Consider the following 22944-nt stretch of genomic DNA (forward strand, 5'->3'; position numbering starts at 1 on the left):
ACCCAGGAAAGACCATAACTGGCATCTTCCCATTTAATGCAAACATTTTTAGTGGTGATGAGTTTTCACCTTCATTTGTAACCGTCCAGGTCCAGAATCTGTAGAGCTGGATAATGTCCCTCCAGAGCAAGCTATAAAGCATACCCTTGATCCTCGTTCGTCTACCTCCACTAGCCGACATGAACTTAAATTCCTTACAAACAACAAAGAAAACTAGGCAATTAATCCATCGGAGCAATTATTTTCCCCAGAAATTGTTCGAACATACCCAAGGCAGGTCCACAAAAGATAAGCAGAACTAACCGAAGAAACAGGAAAGTTGCTATTTTAACAGATATACTCCCGAAAAAACGGGACGCATGATTATGTTCTAAAAATCATTATTTCGAATTTTCATTTTAAAGAATTTCATTTGCCATAATTATTTTTGAGCCGAATTTTTATTTGTTCGAATTAGTATTTTACAGAATTTTCATCAAAACGATTTTCTATATTACAGAATTTTTATATAATCGAAAATTCACTTCACAGAATTTTTATTTGCTCGAATTTTCTTGTAACATAATAGGCATTTTAGAGAATTTTTATTGGGTAGAATTTCATTGCATAGAATTTTCTTTCAGCTGAATTTTCATTTATTTGAATTATTATTTGATATAATTCCCATATAACCGATTTTTCATACTACATAATTTTTACTTAACCGAAAAATCATTTAACAGGTTAACTGGTACTATATCATATATGTACAAAAAACATTCCAATTCTGGTACTGTATCAAATATGTACATATTTGAATAACTTTTGAAAATTTCAACCGATTTGAACAAAATTTGGTATATAACCGTTTTTCGGCATGCTCTACCCGAATAAGTCTAGGCGATTAGCCAGTAGACAAAATCAGGCTGTTAGAAGAATAAGCTGTTAAAGGGCTACTGGACTGATTACTGTTAGGCAATTAGAATAAACACCAAAAAACACTAATTATAATTGTATCTTTTTCTTGTTTAAATCTCCATTTTAATTCATTATAAATTTAATTTAATTTAATTAAACATTAGGGTAAATCTCGGAGAGTTGGAACACCTGTTCTATATCCGAAAATATTTTACAAACTGTAATTTTATTTTTTCATGGAAGTGTCTAACAATAAATTAGCAAAATTCTCTTTATGTATCATTATTTTAATTTAGCGAATTTTATTGAATGTTACATGAAATTCACCCACAAAGTTTATGATCGGTCTATATAAAAAATATAGACCTAGAACATTTTCTCTACACTGAAGCTTCACTTATTTTAAGTCCCACTTATTTCAACCATTTAACCATTTAACCATCTTATTTTTACTTAGACGAGACCGATCGCGCGAGTTTACTTTATTTTATCATAACTACAAACAATTTTAACAATAAATAAATTTTATTAACTAATGATATTTATTATTAGTCATACAATTCTGTATACACATAATTTTTAACTATATCTCAAGATCTTTCAAAAATCTTCAAATAATTCTTTCACATTCATTTTTAACACTACTTAACGTCAATAAATATCCTTCTTTTTTTAACTTGTCAAGAACTATCAATTCCATTGGTTGTTGCTAAATCAACCAACCAATCAGATTAATTCAATCATAAATAATGAAACAGGCATTGAGGTTAAAATAAGTGCCAATTTTTCATCAGAATTTTCTCCGGAAAATAAATTAAAAATTTCTTAATTAACTTCCATCTATCAATTTGTTGTCTTAAAATAGTATTATTTTCAATGAAATTTCATGTTTCGTCTAACCCGGACAATTTCATCTCTCCCAGAATTGACATTTATTTTCAAAACAAATTTTTTAAATATCAGAAATAATAAAAATTTAAAACTGATTTGCAGGTTTATATAGAAGCATTCAAAGTAAATCATCGCACTTGAATAGGTTTGCGATGTTAATTTCTTTTAAAATTACAAAGGTTTGAAAAAACGTGTTCCATCTCTCTCGGACTTACCCTAGTAATAAAAAAAGGTAATTAGAATCACCCCCTCAGCACCGAAAGTTTCGGTTTTTAATATACATTTGCAAATTGAGTGTTTTTTAATTAAAAAATAACGTTTTCAGCAATATTTTGAAAAGGGGAGCAGCTGGGATTTTCTGCAAAATTGCATTTGCCTATTTTGGATGTGCTTTAAAAGATGCAACCATAATTTTGAGTTACCATTTTAATGACTCTTGAATTTGCTGAGGAGAGCTGTGACCAGTTAACCGGTTAACAGAATTTCTAATTGATAGAATTTTCATTTGGCCGAAATTGCAAATGGCCAAACAAACAATCAACAGAAAGATTTTAGCGCGATTTTTAAAATCAACCAATCACAATTTTATGGATGTACTTGTACAAGATCCTGGACAAGAAAATATACTTGTACAAGAAAATGTACATGTTCTTGTACATATTCTTGTGCAGGTTTCATGTACAAGTACTTTTACATGAATACGTTTATGTTCTTGCACAAGAACATTTGTATAAAAAATGTTTTTGAAAAAAATTTAAAATTTTAATAAGTTATAATTATTTTGACTCTTCACTTATGCATGCTAAAAATTATTGCGTAGCTGTAAAGGCTTACGAAAACTACTGCGCAGCCTATAAAGTTTTTAATTTTCAATTTAAAAACATCTACAAGAACATGTTCCACATCTGGTACAAGAAAATGTTCATGAAACCTGCAGAAAAAAATATGTAAACATGTACATTTTCTTGTTCAAGTATATTTTCTTGTCCAGGTTCTTGTACAAGTTCTGATACAAGAACATTTCTCAATTTCGGATACTAAACTTGTTCAAGAACATTACTTGAACATGTACAAGAAAATGTACAAGTTCATTCATGAACAAGTATACAAGAACTTGTACAAGTTTTTTCATCCGGGTTAGATTTTCACCCTATTGTACTTATCGTTAAACAAGCAACAGAATATTTCAAAATACAAAGAACTATTTCAAACTAAAATTTAACAATTTTATAACCCTATTTTTCTCAAAATTAAATATTATTTTTCAGTTTTAACTTATTTAGAAATTTAAAAAAATGTTGTTTACTTTTATTTTTCCAGTAAAATATATAAAGATAAATATAATACAATGAGTTTGCAAAAAAATATTTAAAAAAAACAATTTTTGTACCCCGATTTTTTTATTATCTCGAAATTCTATTGTTGTAGAACTTTTAAATTTATTATAGAGGAACATGGGTCCAAACGGTGAAAATTTTAAACTGTAACTACACACAATTTATTTTATTACACAAATGAGGCAAAATTCCTGAAATGTCCGAACAAAAAATTAAAAGTTCTCGAATTTAATCCATACTTTTCTAAAATGTTGTTATTGTTGATGAAAGTCTAAAAATCAATTATTATTGAATTTAATAAAATAGTTTTTGAATTACAACGTTTTTAATTTTTGACTTTTGAAAAAAAATCAGTCAAAATCATTTTTTTTTAATTTTTCAAAACAAATGTCAGTATATAAAAAATAATTATGAATTAGGAGTGGGTTTCAAGGGGTTGTTTACCATAATTATTCATATCTGTGTAGCTTAGAAATACTTTTTTATAATTTACATGCACTAAGAATTCACAAACTTTTTTTTAATCATTTACAAAAATTTTTATCATTAAGGGGTGGTTTTTAATTTTTAGGGTGGTATTCAAGTGGTTGTTGATTATCATTTCCAATTTTAAAATAACCAGGAAATATTTAAAAATAATTATAAAGTATGCAGAAGCTGTAAAATGTTTAATTAATCCTTTAGATATTATCAATGTTTCGGGGTAGTATTAAACGTTAGGGGTGGTTTTAAGGGGTGAAACGTGTTAAAAAATTTTTTTTATTCATGTTGAATACGGAAATAATTAAATCTATACTTCATGTCTTCAAAATAAAGTGAAAAAACTGGGCCATTGAAGGGTTAAAATGAGTTATTACTTTACGAATTTTTTACTTTCATATAAGACAACAATTTACCAAAGTGTAAAGTAGATTTAAGAACTTTTAATTTCTGACTTTTATTCTTCAAATTTCTACAAAAATGAAAAAATACAACACTACATGTATAAGGTATTCAAATTCTGAATTAAATAACACAGGTCTACAAAATAAGTGTAAGACATAAGCTTTAATTTAAGCCTATATAGAAGTCTCTATCATATCAGGTTAAGGAGAAAAAATATTAAAAACCCTCAAAAAGACGGTTTTTTGGAGACTTTACCCCAAATTTACTTAAAATCCTGACATGGTACACAATTTTGGAACTGGGGATCGTGTTCAGCACATAAAAATACATTGATAATCACTCTGATATCTAAAAAAATCCTTGTAGACCTGTGTAATTAATATTTACAAAAAGTACATACCTTTTTCGATGGTGTCGTTTTCGGCGTTTTTTGCTCTGAGTGTTTTGCTTTAATGAACTAGGTACACTTGTTTCGTGTCTTGCAAAATAAGAATTAGAATTCTCAGTATAATTTTCTATAATTGAGGTTCCTATATTAGTAGTAACCAAGTTGTCTTCTTTCTTATCTCTAGTAAAGTCTTCAATCCGTATGTCTTTGGTAGTTAATTTAAACTTCTTATCATCTTTTGAATGCTTTTTTTTAGACGACACAACCGCATCTTCTAATCTAAAAAATAAATTAAAGAAGTTAAGAATTGGCTTAATAATCAAAAAACTTCTTAAAAAAATTAATATTTGATTTCATGTATGTCCATTTTGAAGAATAGTTTATAGATTTAAAGTTTACATAGAGATGTAATCCTTCAGTGGGAATTAAGTATCTCTCCACAAAACTTAAGCCAAGATATCACCCACAGCATCGAAAGTTTCCTAAAGATTTCCTAAAGATTTATTTGAAATGTTCAGAATATTTAATTGCAATGTTTATTGAAAATTGTGTAAAGATTTAAATGCCCCACTTGAATAAATATTCAGAAAAGTTTCACTCTAAACATTTGTTTGATCGGGACATTTAAATCTTTACACAATTTTCACTAAACTAACTAACTTTGTCTGCAAAACGATTTCAGATAGATTTTCTGGTCAGTGACCAGTTTTGCCCTATAGAGATGTCTAACGTGACGTCACCCCAGTCGGTAAAGTCACAGAAAGTAGATCGATTTGGCTCCAACTATCCAGTGCCTTATATGGGAGATTTCAAAAATTAATTATTTTCACTGAAATTAGTTAACAATTAATGACAACTATTTTTGTTTCAAATAAAACAGTAATTTATGCAATACTTATTTGCGTATAATTATGCGATCAATGACTCAAAGATTAAAAAATAATAAAAAATCAGTTTTAGCAGAACTAGCAGAAGAGAAATTGCTAGATCTAATTTTTTGTTATTTTTTAACCTTCGAGAACCTTTGAGGGTATGTCCAACATGTGAAATGTAAACAAACATGAAATGTAAACAAACCATGCACATTTTTTCGCACTTCTCATTTGTGTAGAAAATAAAAATTTGGTGTTTTCTGTATGAAAATGGTAAATTAATGTATTAAACTTGGTAACTATACTTTATTTAACTAATTATATGAAAAAATACCTAGGTCCTCAACGTCCGTGCCTTAGATATACTCGAATGCTTAAATTTTTCGTAACTGAGAAAATTGATATTTCAGTGTACTTTTCATTTCATTATAATTATACTTATTTCTTCACATAATTAGTTCAATATAGGATAGTTACCCGGACAGCACCGAAACTTCCCTGAACCTTGACTGAACCTCGCTTGACGAGGTTCGGGAACTTGAGTCGCGAGGTCCAAACGAGGTTGAGTTAATGTTTAAATGTCCGCGCATAATGAAGGTCAGTCACAGAGGTTGGCTGAATATTGGATTTGAATTTCTGTTAAATATTAAAATTAAAGATTCTTGGCATATTGTGAGGGGATATTTAAGGAAATAAAAAATTCAAGATTTGTTAAATGTAATCGTTAAATATTCTGGAAATTTAGAAGGAGCATAAATACGTAAAAATAAAAAGAACCCTGCTAAAAATAAAATCACAAAACGTCAAAAAATTAGTCAGGATCTCTGACGTTTTGAGACTGTTTTTGTTACGATTGCAGTCACAGAACACCACAATAAGTGAGGTTTAGTCAAAGAATCGTCAATAGTAGTCAGATTTTTTATGAGGGTCGGAGACCCTTTTTTTTGCCATACCATAAATCATTAAACCCTGTGACTATTTGTGATGTTAAATGACATTTCTTTCTATAAAATAGTTTTGAAGATTCCTGACTTACTTCTCATGAATTCTGACTACAAATATTTAAAAATTAAAAAAAATCAATATTTTATCATTAAAAAAATAAATTATCGTACAACATTTTTTTATCTTTACGTTACACATTCTTAATTATTATTTTTACAATTTATTATATTTATTTACTCCTATCGAAGAAAATCTCGCAAACGCAGGGAATCGAACTCACAACCTAACGAACGCAAACCGAATACCTAACCCCTGAGCTAAACTAACCTAACTGAGATCTTAAAAATAGAATACTGTTTTATGAAAATAGAAGATCTTATTACTTTTTTTGAATTTTATCAACATATTTTGTTGATAATTATTATTATTTTAAAAAAATTTTATAATTTTTAAAAATTAACAAGTAAAGTTAAAATAGGTATATTGTTATATTGATCAAAAAACATTTGTAGTCCAATTATCATATATTAATGTATTCAATTAATAAAATTTGCTTCAGCAAATATTTAATTAAACAAAAAATTCGTATGTAAATATTATTTGAATTCGAACTTAAAAGAATATGTGTAATATACAAATAAAATGGTCTAGAATAATAAGATACTATCGGATTGTCTCAAGTAAACTCTGAGCGAATTTTATCAGGTTTTTCGCTCACGTTTTAGCACATTCATTACTATTATAATTAATTATAGTGATAAGAATTAATTAATATGCATATATTAATTACTATATTATTAAAATTCAATTTAACATAATTCTTCCACAAATCAACTAAATAATTACTAATTTTAATTTCTCTTTTTAGCATACTGCACTATAATTAGATGTAATATTTGGTTCAAATCAAATTTATATTTAGTGGAAACTGGATCAAATTCGCTCAGAGATTGATTGAGCGATCAATTCATATATTCTATTTTACAAGAGACCAGAATGTTTTTGCTCATCTATAGTTGTAAAAAAATAAACTTTTATGTGAAATAGCCAGCGATTTCTAATTTTTTTCAAATATATATACAGTGAAACCTCTGTTAGCGGACACCTCTTAATAACGGACACCTCCTTTAACGGACGAAATTTAAAAGTCCCGGCAAAATTACATTGCTTTATATGGGTCAAAAACCTCTCAATAGCGGACCCTCCTAAAAGCGGACACCTCTCTTAACGGACACTCAAATGCGCCAAATAACGGACGCTTGACCGATTGTTGATGTTATTTTTAACAAGAAAATTTTTATTAAAAATCATAAAATTTTAATAAAAGTTAGTTTGTTAAAAATAACAATATTAAAAATATTGAATGAAAAAATAACGTAATTTTTATTTTGTATAATTTAACATTTTTTGAAGATTTTTGTGTCTTTTTGACACTGACCCTGTAAGTTTAGCAACCAAAACAAAAGTAAGTCTTGTAATTCGAAAAATGGCAATAATGACATCAAAAGAAAATTTCACATTGCTTTCTATCATTTCTCTGAATTAAAAATGTACTTCTTGAACAGTAATGATACCACAGGACTAAATTTAATATTAAATGCACAAATGCATTTAGAACGTAAAACTGCCTTAATTCCTAAAAGGCAAACTTCTATTTTAAAGTCTTTTGAAAAATATAATTAAATATTTTTATAAATTTTCATGTACAAAGCCACCGTGTTTCTCTAGCTTCAGTGTGTTAACAAAAAAATGAAATCAGAAAAAATTGTATAGGTGATACCTCCCAACAGCGGACACCTCCGTTAACGGACAATTTCAGCTGTCACCGTCGGTGTCCGCTATTGGGAGGTTTCACTGTATATATATATAGAGTTAACACAATGGTAAGAATAGGTTTTCAACATATGTTGCTTTCTTATAACTAAATGTAAGGAAACTAGCTTACTGTAAAATAATAAATACAAATTTGAAGTAGGGACTTTAAAAGTATAGTCGTAGTCATTGACGCCTTCCCTTTTCTGTCCTTGTCTTACAAACGTGATTCCATATATATTATATGTACGTTAGAAAAGGACAAAAAGAAAAGTATAGGCCAGAAGGATCTTTTATGGTTTTATGGCTTTTCATTGCAAAATTAAAAATTGTTGCATTTGAAAAAAATGATTTTTAAATATTATATTCGTAATGTACATGTTAATACAATTACAACGATATAAAATTTTTTGCAAATATTTTTAAATTATTGAGAATTAATTTTAATTAATGGAGTATTTATTGTATAATCATTATGTAATTTTAGAGTTTTTACATAATGTTTTATATCATTGGAATCGTTAAAATCTATAAATTACAAATATAACATTTAAAAAAATATTTATTTAAATTTAAATAATTTTTTATTTTGCATTAAAATGTCATAAAACCTGATGGACCCTCGAAAGGACCCTTCTGTTGGAAAAAGGGAATATATAATATAATAGAGTTATATGGTGGGTTTGAGTGGCCTTGGTACCTCTCTTGGAACCCTTTTTATAAAAAAAATAAAACGTAGTGAGAAATCGTCACTTTTTAGAAAACGTCAGGCCCATAAAAACTATTTAAGTCAGAATTAGTCAGCAGCATCACAGAACATCAAAATAGTCTCAAAACGTCAGGATTTCTGACGTTTTGAGACTGATTTCTGATTTTATTTTTAGCAGGGAAAGCAAATGAATTTAAAAAACTATTGAAAATTGCATTTTCTATGACATGGGAAAGCGTAAATAAAACAGAAATTAATAGACAATCATAAATACAGTTAGGTCAATTGGCTTTCTTTTTATTTTTCCTTATTTATGCTCCTTCTAAATTTCCAGAATATTTAACGATTACATTTAACAAATCTTGAACATACGTATGTTATGTATTATACCTGCATTTCGTGAAGCGCGGGATTTTTAAATTTAGAAAAAAGAAATGTGATTTTAATAATATATTTTACATAATTTTTAAGTAATTCTTACTTAACAATTTATAATTCAAGATTCATTAATTAATATCGAAAAGTTTGTTAAAATTTTGATATTTTGAAGAAATATCATAATCAAGATACGAACTGTTCTGGTCAGAGTTGCCTGCCGCTGGGCCACATGATTTTATAGGTTATGTTTCTCATTTTCTTTCCAGGTGTTTTCGACTGTCAATGGGTGTTAGCACCCGGTGTTAAAAGTGGTGCTCAAGTATTTTTAATCAAAAATGGCGAATTGCAACATGTAACTTTTGTTGAATGAAAGTTCGATTAACTGAAAGTTCTATTTAAGTGAATTTAGTTAATATAATACTCCCAATTAGAACATAAGCTTGTAACATACTCGCAGCGAGCTTGACTTGCAAAGTATGTTAGCTTCCACGCAAGTTTCTGACAAGTTTGTCGCAAGTAACAAAATGTTGTAAACTTATGTTATGTGCTGATTGGACTGTTAAGTGAATATTCAAATAAATAGAAATGCGATTGAAGATCAATTTTATTAAATTAAAGTTTCCTTTTGAAGAAATTGGATAATTCATTCTCTTCAATAAAAAGCGCGTTAAATGAAACCTACATTAATGCTTTTATTATTATAATAAAAATTGTATTAATTTTTTTAATCACTTATTCTATGAACGACAATTTACTACCTGTAAATACCCGAGCCGCACGCAGGACCCAGCGGATCCAGTAAGGGAGAGTCGGGTAAATTCGACCAAAAAACATTGCTTAATTATATTGTTCAAGTATAAAAACTGCTTTATAGTAAGAAAAGTTTGACTAATTACCCAACAAAAATAGTTTAAACATTAGAAAAAAAATTTGACAATTTTTTTTTAATATTTAAAATATAGTTTCCATAAAGTATTCCCGTGTGGAAATTTAGTTGTGAAAATGTATTGCAAACTGTACAATTCAGCTAGATTCAATCGAGCAACTCAAGTGGAAAACTGGACAGAATCAAGTAGGGTATGTGACACTAGGGATAACTAGTATTTTTCCAGGCTGGTTGCCTAATCCCTTTCTAGTAAAATAAAAATTTCTAGCCAGTTTCATTATATTAAAATATACAGTTTCTATCTACCCTAGGGTCGACCCAACTTCAAATAGGTAGTAACACCTACACAAAAAAATTAAATATAGAATTAATTATACAATTAACACATTATTTATCCTTAGAGACCTTCTATTTATCCCTATTATTATTTAACACAATCGCTTACATAAATTTTGGAAAATATTTAACGCTCGCTGGGATCGAACCCCCTAACCCTAATGCTCCGCAGGCTAACACGCTAACCATTACGACACCTTAACATAGGAAAATAAATACAAAATTGATTTGATAAGTTGCGACTGAGAAAAATGAAGACTTGAGAAGCAGAACAATGAAGAAACAATAATTATATATAAGTTATAATTTATTTTTAATGTTAAATAATTTAACGTGAAACTTACGTATGACCTTTTAAATTTGTCTGAATATATTTTTTTCTTATACTTTGCAGAAAAAAAAAGTTTACGTATTTTTTTATAAGTGCTCAAATTTTCGAGTTATGAATTTTTAAAAATCTGATTTTTTCAAGTTGTTTTGAAATACGCCTAATTTCAATGACATGTAACTCTAAAAGTATTGAATTTAGGAATTATGATTAAGATACAAAAAAGTTTCAGTTTTTTATCGACTTTCAAAATATGTTAATGAAAAAAAAAATTTTGAATTTGTCAATAAAAAACAGCGATTTTTCATAAACAAATTAAATTTTTTTAATTTACCCAGGTGCGAATTTCGGTCGGCCACCAGAGATGGTTTGTTGGCCCATGGTCGGCCCAACTAGGGCTGCCGACGTTGACAGCCATAGTCGGGCCGACCATGGTAAATATTGTCACCCAAAAGTGGCCCGACTATGGCTGCCAACGTCGCCAGCCCTAGTTGGGCCGACTATGGAGAACAATGGCCGGCATAACTAGGGCACCAACAGTTGGGTCGACTATGGGGAACTATGGTCGACATGACCTTGGCAGTCACAGTCGGTCTAACTGTGGCTGTTATAGTTGGGCCAACCGTTGGAGACGACGGTCGTCAGTCACAGTTGGGCCAACTTTGGCCGCCAAGGTTGGGCCGACTGTGGCGGGATATGATGGTCGTTTAAATAATTAAAATATAAATACATCATAATTTAAACGCAAAGTTTATTTCAAATTCACTAATTTTCTTATCTAAATAAGTTTTATTTTTACAATAATTTTTTGCCAACGCCAAAGTGATTCGATATGAAATAAATTGTTCATTATTATTTTATTATAAAATAGAATATTATTATTATTATATTATAATAAAATGATTGGTCTGTCCTTCTGTCCTAACTTGAAGTTAGTCTTTACTGATTTCACGTGTTTTTTGAATTGTAATGTTATGACATGTCAAATTTGTGTCAAATTTTGACAATTCTTTTTCTTATCGTTGACAAAGTTTTTAAGTGTCTTTAAAATTTTGAATCAGTTTGTTTAATTCTTCTGCGTTAATTAAAAGGTAAGTTGACATTTTTTATCATATCTTTTATTTTAAAATATTTAAATTAATTTTTAAAAATTTATAAGTTGGCGTCAAGAAGCATTATTGCTGTTGGGCTTTTATTAAAGTTTTTGTGGTAATGAATGAAAGAAAAATGATTCATGAAAAAGCATACACGAGAGTGCTAACCTGTTCAGGGCGGACTTCCATGCAATTTCCTATGGGTATGTTTTTCTATTTAAGTAAATAAATTTTTTTGTAATATTTTTAAAAAATTATTTTTGCGAACTTAAATTTAGCTTAATTATTAATTTTCTCTTTTTCAAATTAAAATTTTAATTAAATTGATAATTTTCTTTTAATTATTATAATAAATAAAATACTAAAACGAAATATTCCGTTTTTTTTACTTCGTTATTTGATTATTTAATCAATAAATAAAAAATTTATGTTAAGTTGCTTTTTTGAAATTTTTTTTCTGAAATTTTATAAAAATGGAATTTTTATTTTTGTCATCGGTGAAGTATAAAAGCCGTTAGTTTAATGATCCCACTTTTCCTTATAAATGAAAATTCATTAGTAAACGTAATGTCAATATTTTATTTTGCTTTAAAATAATTATTTAAACTAGCTTTTTAGAAATTAAAAAAAATTTTAAATCAAAAAAAATTTATTTAAAAAATTTTAAATTAAAAAAAATTTTTTTTTAAAAATAATTGTTTATCAATTTTGTTTTCATCATCTAGCATAATTAAAAAAGATTATTTCAAATCACTTTCAAAAAATTTTGTATCCTTCCTGTGATTTCTAATTGGTAAAATTTATCTTCATTTCCCAATTATGATTTTTGAAAAATATGGATATAGTTCCGAATAGCACATACCTCCGATTTCAATAAAACTTAGTATCCCTACGTAATTTGGTGCGCTGATTACCAAAATCATAGTGAAAATTGGCGGAAATTTAATTATCATGGTAAAAACCATAAAAAACACCATAAAATCATGGTTTTTTTCGATTATCTCGTAAAAAACAAAAAACTTCGAAAAAAGTTTTAGACTAAAGTTGTAGATCTCTAAAAAACACACATTTCATGTTTTATGCATTTTTTACCAAAAGTCATTATTTTTCGAGAAAAACGCAAAATAGTAAACACGGCCTTCGGCCGCGTAAGGTACTGCTCGCTTCTCTTTTTAAGAAATCTTGGCGAGAGGGGGTGGATGTGTCCGAAAGTAATTTGCAGAAATTGTGGGGTGGAGTCTACAGCAGCGGTAAACGCAAAATAGTAAACACGGCCTTCGGCCGCGTAAGGTACTGCTCGCTTTTCTTTTTAAAAAAACCTTGGCGAGAGGGGGTGGATATGGCCGAAAGTATTTTGCGGAATTCGTTGGATCCTGAGTAATGGTGAATATGATAATTTCTGCAAATTACTTTCGGACACATCCACCCCCTCTCGCCAAGATTTCTTAAAAAGAGAAGCGAGCAGTACCTTACGCGGCCGAAGGCCGTGTTTACTATTTTGCGTTTTTCTCGAAAAATAATGACTTTTGGTAAAAAATGCATAAAACATGAAATGTGTGTTTTTTAGAGATCTACAACTTTCGTCTAAAACTTTTTTCGAAGTTTTTTGTTTTTTACGAGATAATCGAAAAAACCATGATTTTATGGTGTTTTTTATGGTTTTTACCATGATAATTAAATTTCCGCCAATTTTCACTATGATTTTCGTAATCAGCGCACCAAATTACGTAGGGATACCAAGTTTTATCGAAATCAGAGGTATGTGCTATTCGGAACTGCACCCAAAAATATTTTTGATGAAATTTTGTAATTTAAAAAATTATGAATTTAAAAATTTTAGTTTATAATTTATTTATATTTTTTAAGAAAACAAGACTAATGATTACCTATAATAAAAATTACATTGGGGGCTGTTTAAAAAATACGTAATGCCATTACGGAGGAGGTGAGTAGACAAAAATCACGAATAGGGCGGTTCCCTCACAAAAGTTTCTTGAAATTACATATAAAAGTTTAAAACGTAATATTTTTTTAAACATTAATTGTGAAAAAATACGATTTACAGAAAAACTTGAAAATTAGTTTTTTCCTATTGAATTGAATTAATGAACCAATTAAAAAAATTTTGTTCTAAAATAATTATTTATGCTTTGAAATCCAGCAAAATTTTGATTTTTACATTTGAATAATAATGATTGTTATAATCAGGTATATTTAAAAACTAATAAAAGAAATTAAAACTTTTTATTTTGCAAAATTTCACAAAAACTACAATTTTTATAGGCAAAAATTTTCAATCGAGTTGTAATTACAAACAAATTTAAGCTATTTTATAATTTCAATTTTGATTAAAAACAGGTTTGCGTAATAAAAAAGGAAATCCTTTTCACAGTAAATGAACTTACTTCATTTTTTATGAAAAGAAAGGAATTCGAAGAATTGGCCCATTTGCTTTTGCCACTCTTTATTTAATGAGATATATTGTTTTTCAAATTTTACTTTTAAGTATTCGCCATTCATCATTGGTTATAATAATATTTTTTTATTATCGATACTAAAGGCGCTCGCACACCTCTGGCTTCCTGCACAGGCAGCCTCCCACCAAGCAGAAAACGTATAAGAGTAAGAGAGACAGAAAATTCAAATTTAAATCTACTGACTCTCTGATTGGCTGTCACTGGCTGCCTGTGCAGGCAGCCAGAGGTGTAAGTGCGCCCTTACATTATTATAAGGTTTAAATTTTCGAATTGCCCACTCCCCCAGAAAATAAACATTTGGTTTTGGATCCCCACCTGATCCATAAAAAATATATATAACTTGAAGAACGGGGGATGTAGTGAACAAAAAATTATAATCCATTATGTGGGGGTAAGTGCGGATCAACATAGTTTAGTAATGGTGTTACGTATTGTTTAATAGCCCTTTTTGTATAGTAATATATAAAAATTAAATATTCTAATTATTTCATTCTATTTTTTTCATACAAATGCTGTCCGAAAATGAAACTTTTGAAAAAACGGAAATCACAAGATCTGAAAAAGATAAGTTGTTTAATTTAAGTAATTTAGATTTAGACATTATTATTAATAATCAAAAATTGACTGATAATCACATGTATAAATTTCAAGAGTTATTAGAAATTTATTCTGAAGGTCTCTTGAAAATGCAAAATACATTATACATACAGTCGCTACAACTAATTTCTCCTGTTGATCGTGATAAAAAACATATTCAGGTACTTTTTAGTGGTAAAGATGAAGAAGATGGTCATTGGACTGTAAGTTATTATGACGGAAAAGATCTTTATATATGTGATAGTATGAATGCTAAATATTTAGACAGAAAACAGCAAGCGTATTTAAATAGATTGTTTCCATTTAAACCAAAGGTTATTTTTTAAATGTACAACAGCAATCTAATGATAGAGATTGTGGCGTAATTGCTATAGCATTTGCTTTATCTATTTGCTTTGGTATGTCACCTGATGCGGTTCAATATGACGTTGAATCAATGAGACCACATTTACATAATATGTTTAAAAATAATACTTTGAAACCCTTTAAACTATTACCTGTCCAGCATCTACCTTCTTCTTGTGGTATTAAGAGTAAAAAATCTGAAGCGTATATAAATAAAATGTCTCAATTACAAAAAGTTGACTTGGCAACTAATTTAACGTTCCGTGATAATTGTAGTGATTTTAGTGTTCGTGCTAATGGCAATAAGATTGTCTCACAAAAAGATATGGCGAAAAGTAGTGTAAATAAGGATAGTGACAATGATAATAAAAATATTATGACAAGCAAAGAAGATAACAGAAAAAGAAAAGTACGATTAGAAGAAAATGAAAAATTGAACGAACAAGGTAAAGACAAAAAGCAAAAAGTTACGGTAAAATTGGAGCAAACTGAAAAACAAACAACAAAGAAAAAAAAGTCATTGGAAATTATTAAAGATATTAAAGTAGTGAAAGAAGAAGAAGAAAATGATATGCAAAATGTAATTTCGAAATTAGATGAAACTAAAGAGAAAATAATACAGAAAAGATGTAAGGATAAAATGAGAAAAAGAAAAGAAAGATCGATGGAAAATGACGACAAGAAACTAGATTGACAAGAAAAAGACAAAAAACAAAAATTAATGTCGAAATCAAGTGAAACTGAAGAAAAGATAACAGAAAAAAGAAATAAGGAAAAAATGAGAAAAAGATATGAAAGATTAATGGAGTCTGAAGATAAGAAATTAGAGAGACAAGAAAAAGATCAGATAAGAAAAAGAAACAGTCGTAGTTGTAATACAGCAAAGTATGCTGCAGTCAGATTAGTTGCAGATATCAACGAAAACGAAATTTTACCAATTTATTTAGGTTCGATGAATGTAAAGTGTACTTTTTGTGGTTCATTAAACTTCTTATGTGAACGATCATCAGATAAGAAATTTAATAAATATTGTCACAAAGGTAAAATAAAATTAGAAGAGTTAAGTTCTTACCCTAAGTATTTAAAAAATTTATTGTCCGATTTGGTAAGCAGTGTAAGTAGAAATTTTAAGAAAAATATTCGCGCTTATAATAGCTCTTTAGCCTTTGCCAGTATGGGTGCTAAATTAGAAGTTCCAAAAGGAAATGGTCCTTTCGTTTATCGTATTCATGGTCAAATTTATCACAATACATACTCTCTTCATCCAAATGATAATGGTAAGCGTAAATATGGTCAACTATATATAATTGATACAAATGAAGCAATACAGGAACGATTAAGTTGTGACAGTAACAAAAATTGTTTGACTACATTACTATCAGAATTAGATGTTCTGCTTAAAAGAATTAATCCATATGCAGAAGCATTGAAAATGATGAGACAAGTAGAGCTGGAAGAAGAAGCACTAGCAGAACGATTAAATAAACCAATGAGGAATATTCAAATGTGGATCAAACGTGATAGAAAATTGAATTCTAAAACATTCAATGTCCCCTCATGTAAAGAAATAGCAGTAGTATTTCTAAGTGAAGATGGAGAACCTCCTATGGAACGTGATATATGTATATATCCAAAAGATTCCAAAAGTATTCCAATTAACTCAACAATACATAGTTGACATGTGGTGTAAAGAAGAAGGAGAACGTTTAAAATATATTCGTCAACAACAAACAAAACTTCGAGCAGAAATGTATTGTGGATTAATGGATTATGTAAGAAATAAAGCAAATGAAGAGAATTTTTGTCCAGGTAAAATGATTATTTTGCCTTCATCTTTTAATTCTGGACCACGTTCATATCAGCAATCTTTTATGGATGCTATGCGATTAGTTCAGGAATTTGGAAAACCAGATCTACTCATAACAATGACGTGTAATCCAAAATGGCCTGAGATTACAGAAAATTTAGTAAATGAACAAATATCATCTGATCGACCAGATCTTGTAGCACGAGTTTTCTAACAGAAAGTACAAATGCTAATGAGTGAATTAAAAGAAAAGCAAATTCTCGGACGGGTAATTGCGTACGTGTATGTAATAGAATTTCAAAAACGTGGGTTGCCACATGTACATCTAATTTTATTCTTAGATCGAGAATATGCAATCCGCGATGCAGAAGCTGTTAATAAAATTATAAGTGCGGAAATTCCAGATGAATCTACTCACCCTAGACTTTTTAATATTGTAAAACAGTTTCAAGTCCACGGTCCTTGCGGAGTGAACAATATGAATTCGCCTTGTATGGATCCTGAGAAAAAAGTATGCACAAAACATTTTCCAAAACCGTTTTGTTCAGAAACAATTTATAATTCCAAATCATATCCTTTATATAAGCGTCGAAATGATGGTAAGCAAATTATTTTTTATAATAAAGATAAGTCAATTAAATGCATTGCGAATAATTCAATGATTGTACCTTACAATCCGTATTTGAGTTTAACATTTGAATGCCATATTAATGTGTTGGTTTGTCCAAACATCGACGGTATAAAATATTTATTTAAATATTGTTACAAAGGTCACGATTGCGCTTTGATTGTCGTTAAGGATGATAATCAAGAAATGGAGTATGATGAAATTAGACAATATATAAATACACGATATGTGTGTCCACCAGAAGCTGTGCACCGATTGTTTGAATTTCCTATGCATGAACAATCACATACAACATACAGATTGGCTGTCCATTTACCACATCAACAAGGAATATGCTTTAAAGAAGGATTAGAGGATAAAGCCATTAATGAATTTAAAAATACGACTTTAACTGCGTGGTTTGAATTAAACAAAAAAGATCCAAATGCATGTAACTATTTATATACAGAAATACCTAATCATTATGTTTTTGTCGAATCATCAAAAACTTGGAAAGTTAGGGAACGCATTAAAAAACCTTTAATTTCTCGCATGTATTTTGTAAGTCCAAAAGATATTGAAAGATATTTTTAAGAGTGATATTACTATATACACGTGGGGCAAAATCGTTTGAAGATTTAAGAACTTACGAAGGAATTACATATAATACTTTTGCAGAAACTGCACGTGCAAGAAATTTAATGATAGATGACAATGAATGGGATAATTGTTTGAATGACGCTGTAAGCATAAAATTTCCAAAAGAATTTTGTCGATTGTTTGCTTACATATGTGTATTTGGATTACCTATAAATGCTGCTGATCTATATAATAAATATAAAGAACATATGATTTTCGACAATAAAGAACCAGTAGAAATCTCTATTCAACACTCATTAACTTTCATTGAAGAAGTACTTGGTTACCATGGATTTAAATTAGATCAGTTTGGTTTGCCAAATATTAATCAAAAACTTCTACAAAGTTATAATCCTCTAAACGAGAAAAATGATCTTTTGACATTAAAGTTGCTTAAAATAGAAGCTGATACTCTTATTCGAAGTCTAAATAATGAAAAACGCCAAGTATTTAATGAAGTTATGATTGCAGTTCATAATGATGATAACAAAAATAGATATATTTTTCTTGATGGACCTGGAGTAGTGGCAAAAGCTATTTGCACAATACAATCATCACTGCTCTTGAAAGTGAAGGATTAGTTGCTTTACCTGTTGCATGGACTGGAATAGCTGCCAATCTTTTAAAAGGTGGTGTATATTATGGGATCACTTTGTAACTATGTCTTTACATAGAAACATTAGAGCAAATAATAACCACGATTTTTCAAATTGGTTACTAAATGTTGGTAACGGAAAAACTGAAAATATATTTGAAAAAGAAAATAATGTAATTGAAATTCCAGATGAATTAATTTCAAATGGAAATTTAATTGATGAAATTTTTGGAATATCAATAAATTCAAATGATGTAACTGTTTATACATCTTGTATCCTTTCACTTACTAATTCAGATGTGTTACATTTGAATGAATGCATTTTATCTAGATTAGAAGAAGAAGAAGTGGTGTATTACAGTGTTGATTCTTATATTGATGATGAATCAAACAGCTCAAATAATTCGATTCCAGTAGAATATTTGAATAGTATAACTCCAGATGGTTTACCACCACATAAATTAAGATTAAAAGTAGGATGTATAATTATGCTTTTAAGAAACATGAATCATGTTCAAGGATTATGTGATGGAACTCGATTAGTTGTTAGGCGTTTATTAAAAAATGTTATTTGTGCTGAAATTATTTCTGGAAAATTTAAAGGAGAAAAAGTGTTAATTCCACGGTCAAATATATGTTGGTTTCTCTCGAGTCAGATCTAAGGATAATTTAAAAGTTTATGCTACAGGTTCTGCAGTATTCAATAATCCAGAATTCCCACAAAAAATATACATAAAAAATATTGTTTACCCAGAAGTACTTTAATCAAATCTATACCTAAATTTATTTTTACATAAAATTTGAATCATATTAATGACATAATAATGATAATAGTGGTATTTAATGGCATTAATTAATTATAATGGCAAGATTATATAATGACAAATAAAATCATAATGATAAAGATAATATTGTTGATTATGACAATGATAATTTAAAATGAAAAATATATAACGGCAATATTAATATAAATAAATAATAAAATATAATAATAATATTCAATAATAATATAAATATTTAGGACCTAGACATTGAAAAGGGGGCTTACGTGCGAAAAAATTAATTTTTTATTGATTCCCAAGAAGCACGTAATATATCCTCAATATCAAGGTAATATTACACGTGAGATTCGTAATATAACGCTGTAATATTACAGTAATCTTACAGTGATCTTAAAATGTCCGTCTCAAGGTAATATTACCGGGAATATTACTGTAATATTAACGGTAATATTACAGTAATATTACTGTAATATTCTCTTGTAATATTACCTTAATATAACGGTATAATATTACTGCAATATTACTGTAATATTACCTTAATATTAGCGCGTAATATTACAGTAACATTACCGGTAATATTACCTTGAGGCGGACATTTTAAGATCACTGTAAGATTACTGTAATATTACAACGTTATATTACGAATCTTACATGTAATATTACCTTGATATTGAGGTTATATTACGTGCTTCTTGGGTTGTTGATTCTGATAGAGAAAAGTCTTTTCTATCAGAATCACGAATCAATAAAAAATTAATTTTTTCGCAGGTAAGCCCCCTTTTCAATGTCCAGGTCACCTAATTATTTTATTTTATCGTATCAAATAAATAATTATTTTAATCAAATACAAACTATTCAAATCAAATAAATGAAATATTCAAAGCTAATAAATAATTATTTCAATTATGAAAATTACTCCATTCAAATAAATATTTACTAGACATAAGTATTTTATTTTATTGTATCAAATAAATAGTTATTTGAATCAAATATGAAAATTATTTCATTCAATACTGCATGTTTTTTTATTCAAATAAATATTTATTTGCATTAATGAAATATTTTTCTTTAAACAACTAAAAATTTTCTTGAATCAAATATTCGATTATTTATCATAAGTAATTGTTTTAATTGAAACGACTAAAACCTCTTTAATTGCGGTAATTATTATTTTATTTAATTCAAATACATATTTTATTTGCATAAAATGTAAAAATTTTTTGATTAAAATAAATCAAAAGGACCCCGCACTGAATACACAGAAAATGGCTTACGGTTAAGTTTGGGTATATTTTGAGCATTTTTAGTTGAAAGTGTCCTGATTGAAAAAATTTTTCCGTATGTCACTAAATAAATAATTTAGCTAAAAAAAAATATCGAAACAACGCTGCGCCTAATGAACTTGCGTATCTAAGTAGGCAAATCACTTGTTCGAAAGTGAATATTATAAAAAACTATTATTAAAAAAATTAATTCAGTGACCTCCGGATAATTTTTTTTCAATCAGGACACTTTCTACTAAAAATTCTTAAAATATAGCCAAATTTAACCGTAAGCCATTTTCTGTGTATCTAGTGCGGGGGGTAAATATATTTTTATTAAAAACGCGCTTTTCGTTGTTCTGAATCATTGTAAATATTAATTTTTTGTAGATGAAAAAATATTTGACTTTTGGACTTAGAAAATTAAATAATATATAAATAAATGAATAGTATCAAATAACTCATTATTCTCATTACACTTAAATATTTAATTGATCAAAATATTTTATTTTCCTTTAATAAAATAATGTAGAGTCAGTTGGGGTAAATAGGGACAAAATCGCTATTTTTCACAAATTACGTAAGTTTCTTCCTTTAAAAGGTAATATATGCGGGTTTATATTTTTTTAAGTTGTTATTTACGTTCCCAGGATTAATTTTATGCAGCAGAAAAAAATTTAGATAAGCTTTAAACGCATGAAACTGACTGTCCACATTTACCCCAAAATTTAGAAAATTTCATAAAATTCGGGGTAAATGGGGACAGCATAGTTTCTAAGAAAGTTTTAAGAAAAAAGTTTCCTTAAGTATATTACTGTATTGAGGGATGAAAAAACTTGAAAAAATTTTGTAGTAGATATATAATAGTTGAACCAATTGAAATTTTTTTATTTTTTTTTTATTTCAGTATTTTGTCTCGCATTTGAAAAAAACAGACTTAAAAATCATACCAAACTTTTTTCTTATTCCTTATGACTCCCATAACAGAAATTCACTTGAATTTTTTATTTATGTTAATTTGGTCAATAATGACAAGCTGTCCCCATTTACCCCAAAAATTTGAAAACTCAGGGTAAATGGGGACAGCTTGTCATTATTAACCAAATTGACAAAAATAAAAAATTCAAGTGAATTTCTGTTGTGGGAGTCATAAGGAATAAGAAAAAAGTTTCGTATGATTTTTAAGTCAGTTTTCTTTGAAATGCGAGACAAAATACTGAACCAGTTTGACTTTGATTTTCAAGTTTTTATGCATTGAGCGATAACTTTTTTATCTTGCTGCCAATTGTCAAGATAAAAGCTTGGCAATACTCAGAATCTCTTGCAGGTGATCTGAGGTTAAAATATTGACGTTGAACTTAACTTTAAAACTGTAAATTAAGTTCCAAAACGTCTTGTCCCCATTTACCACAACTGACCCTATTAACATTAAATAACGAATTATTTATATTAAATAAGTTAGTTGATTAGAACCAATAAAATAAATTTATTGTATCAAATACTTTTTATTTGTATCAAGAAAATGAAATGTTTGAGTGAATTAAAAAATGAATAGTTGCAAGTAACTTATTATTTTCGTTTCAAATAAACATTTAATTGATTGAAATATTTTTTAATTTGTCTTCATTAAATAGTGTATTAGTATGAAATAATTTAGTTGCCTTGAATCCATTAAATAAAGTTATTGTATCAAATACTTTTTTTTTTGTTTAAATAAAATGAAATATTTGAGTGAAATAAATACATTAATTGTTTCAAGTAAATCATTCTTATAGTTTCACATAAATATTTAATTGATTGAAATATTTTTTTATTTGTCTTGATAAAATAGTATATTAGCATTAAATAACGAATTATTTGTATTAAATAATTCAGTTTATTTGAATCAATTACATAAATTTATTGTGTCAAATACTTTTTATTAGTATCAAATAAACGAAATATTTGAGTGAAATAAATGAATGAATAGTTTCAAGTAACTTATTATTTGTATTAAATAAATTCATTTATTCAATTCAATTAATTATTTAATTGAACCAAATACGATTTATTTTGTTCAAATAAATGAGATTCAA

General features: G+C 28.1%; 1 protein-coding gene across 5 annotated transcripts in view; it reads right to left on the reverse strand.

Moving 5' to 3' along the window:
- LOC127284386 (tolloid-like protein 2) overlaps positions 1–22944 on the reverse strand; it is a 228910-nt gene that overhangs the window by 115226 nt on the left and 90740 nt on the right. For 4 of the 5 annotated variants that reach the window (XR_007843472.1, XM_051309786.1, XM_051309787.1 and 1 more), the window contains one exon: positions 4411–4677. Coding sequence is in view for 3 of the 5 variants with exons in the window: in XM_051309786.1 (XP_051165743.1) it covers positions 4411–4677 (267 nt within the window). In the remaining 2 variants the exon portion in view is untranslated. Of the gene's footprint in view, positions 1–4410; positions 4678–22944 lie in introns of those variants that run through there. The other variant, XM_051309789.1, reaches the window with a different exon arrangement.

Source organism: Leptopilina boulardi, unplaced genomic scaffold, assembly GCF_019393585.1.
Source record: "Leptopilina boulardi isolate dan_hultmark-lab unplaced genomic scaffold, ZJU_Lbou_2.1 LbouV2_324, whole genome shotgun sequence".
Classification (NCBI taxonomy): Eukaryota; Metazoa; Arthropoda; class Insecta; order Hymenoptera; family Figitidae; genus Leptopilina; species Leptopilina boulardi.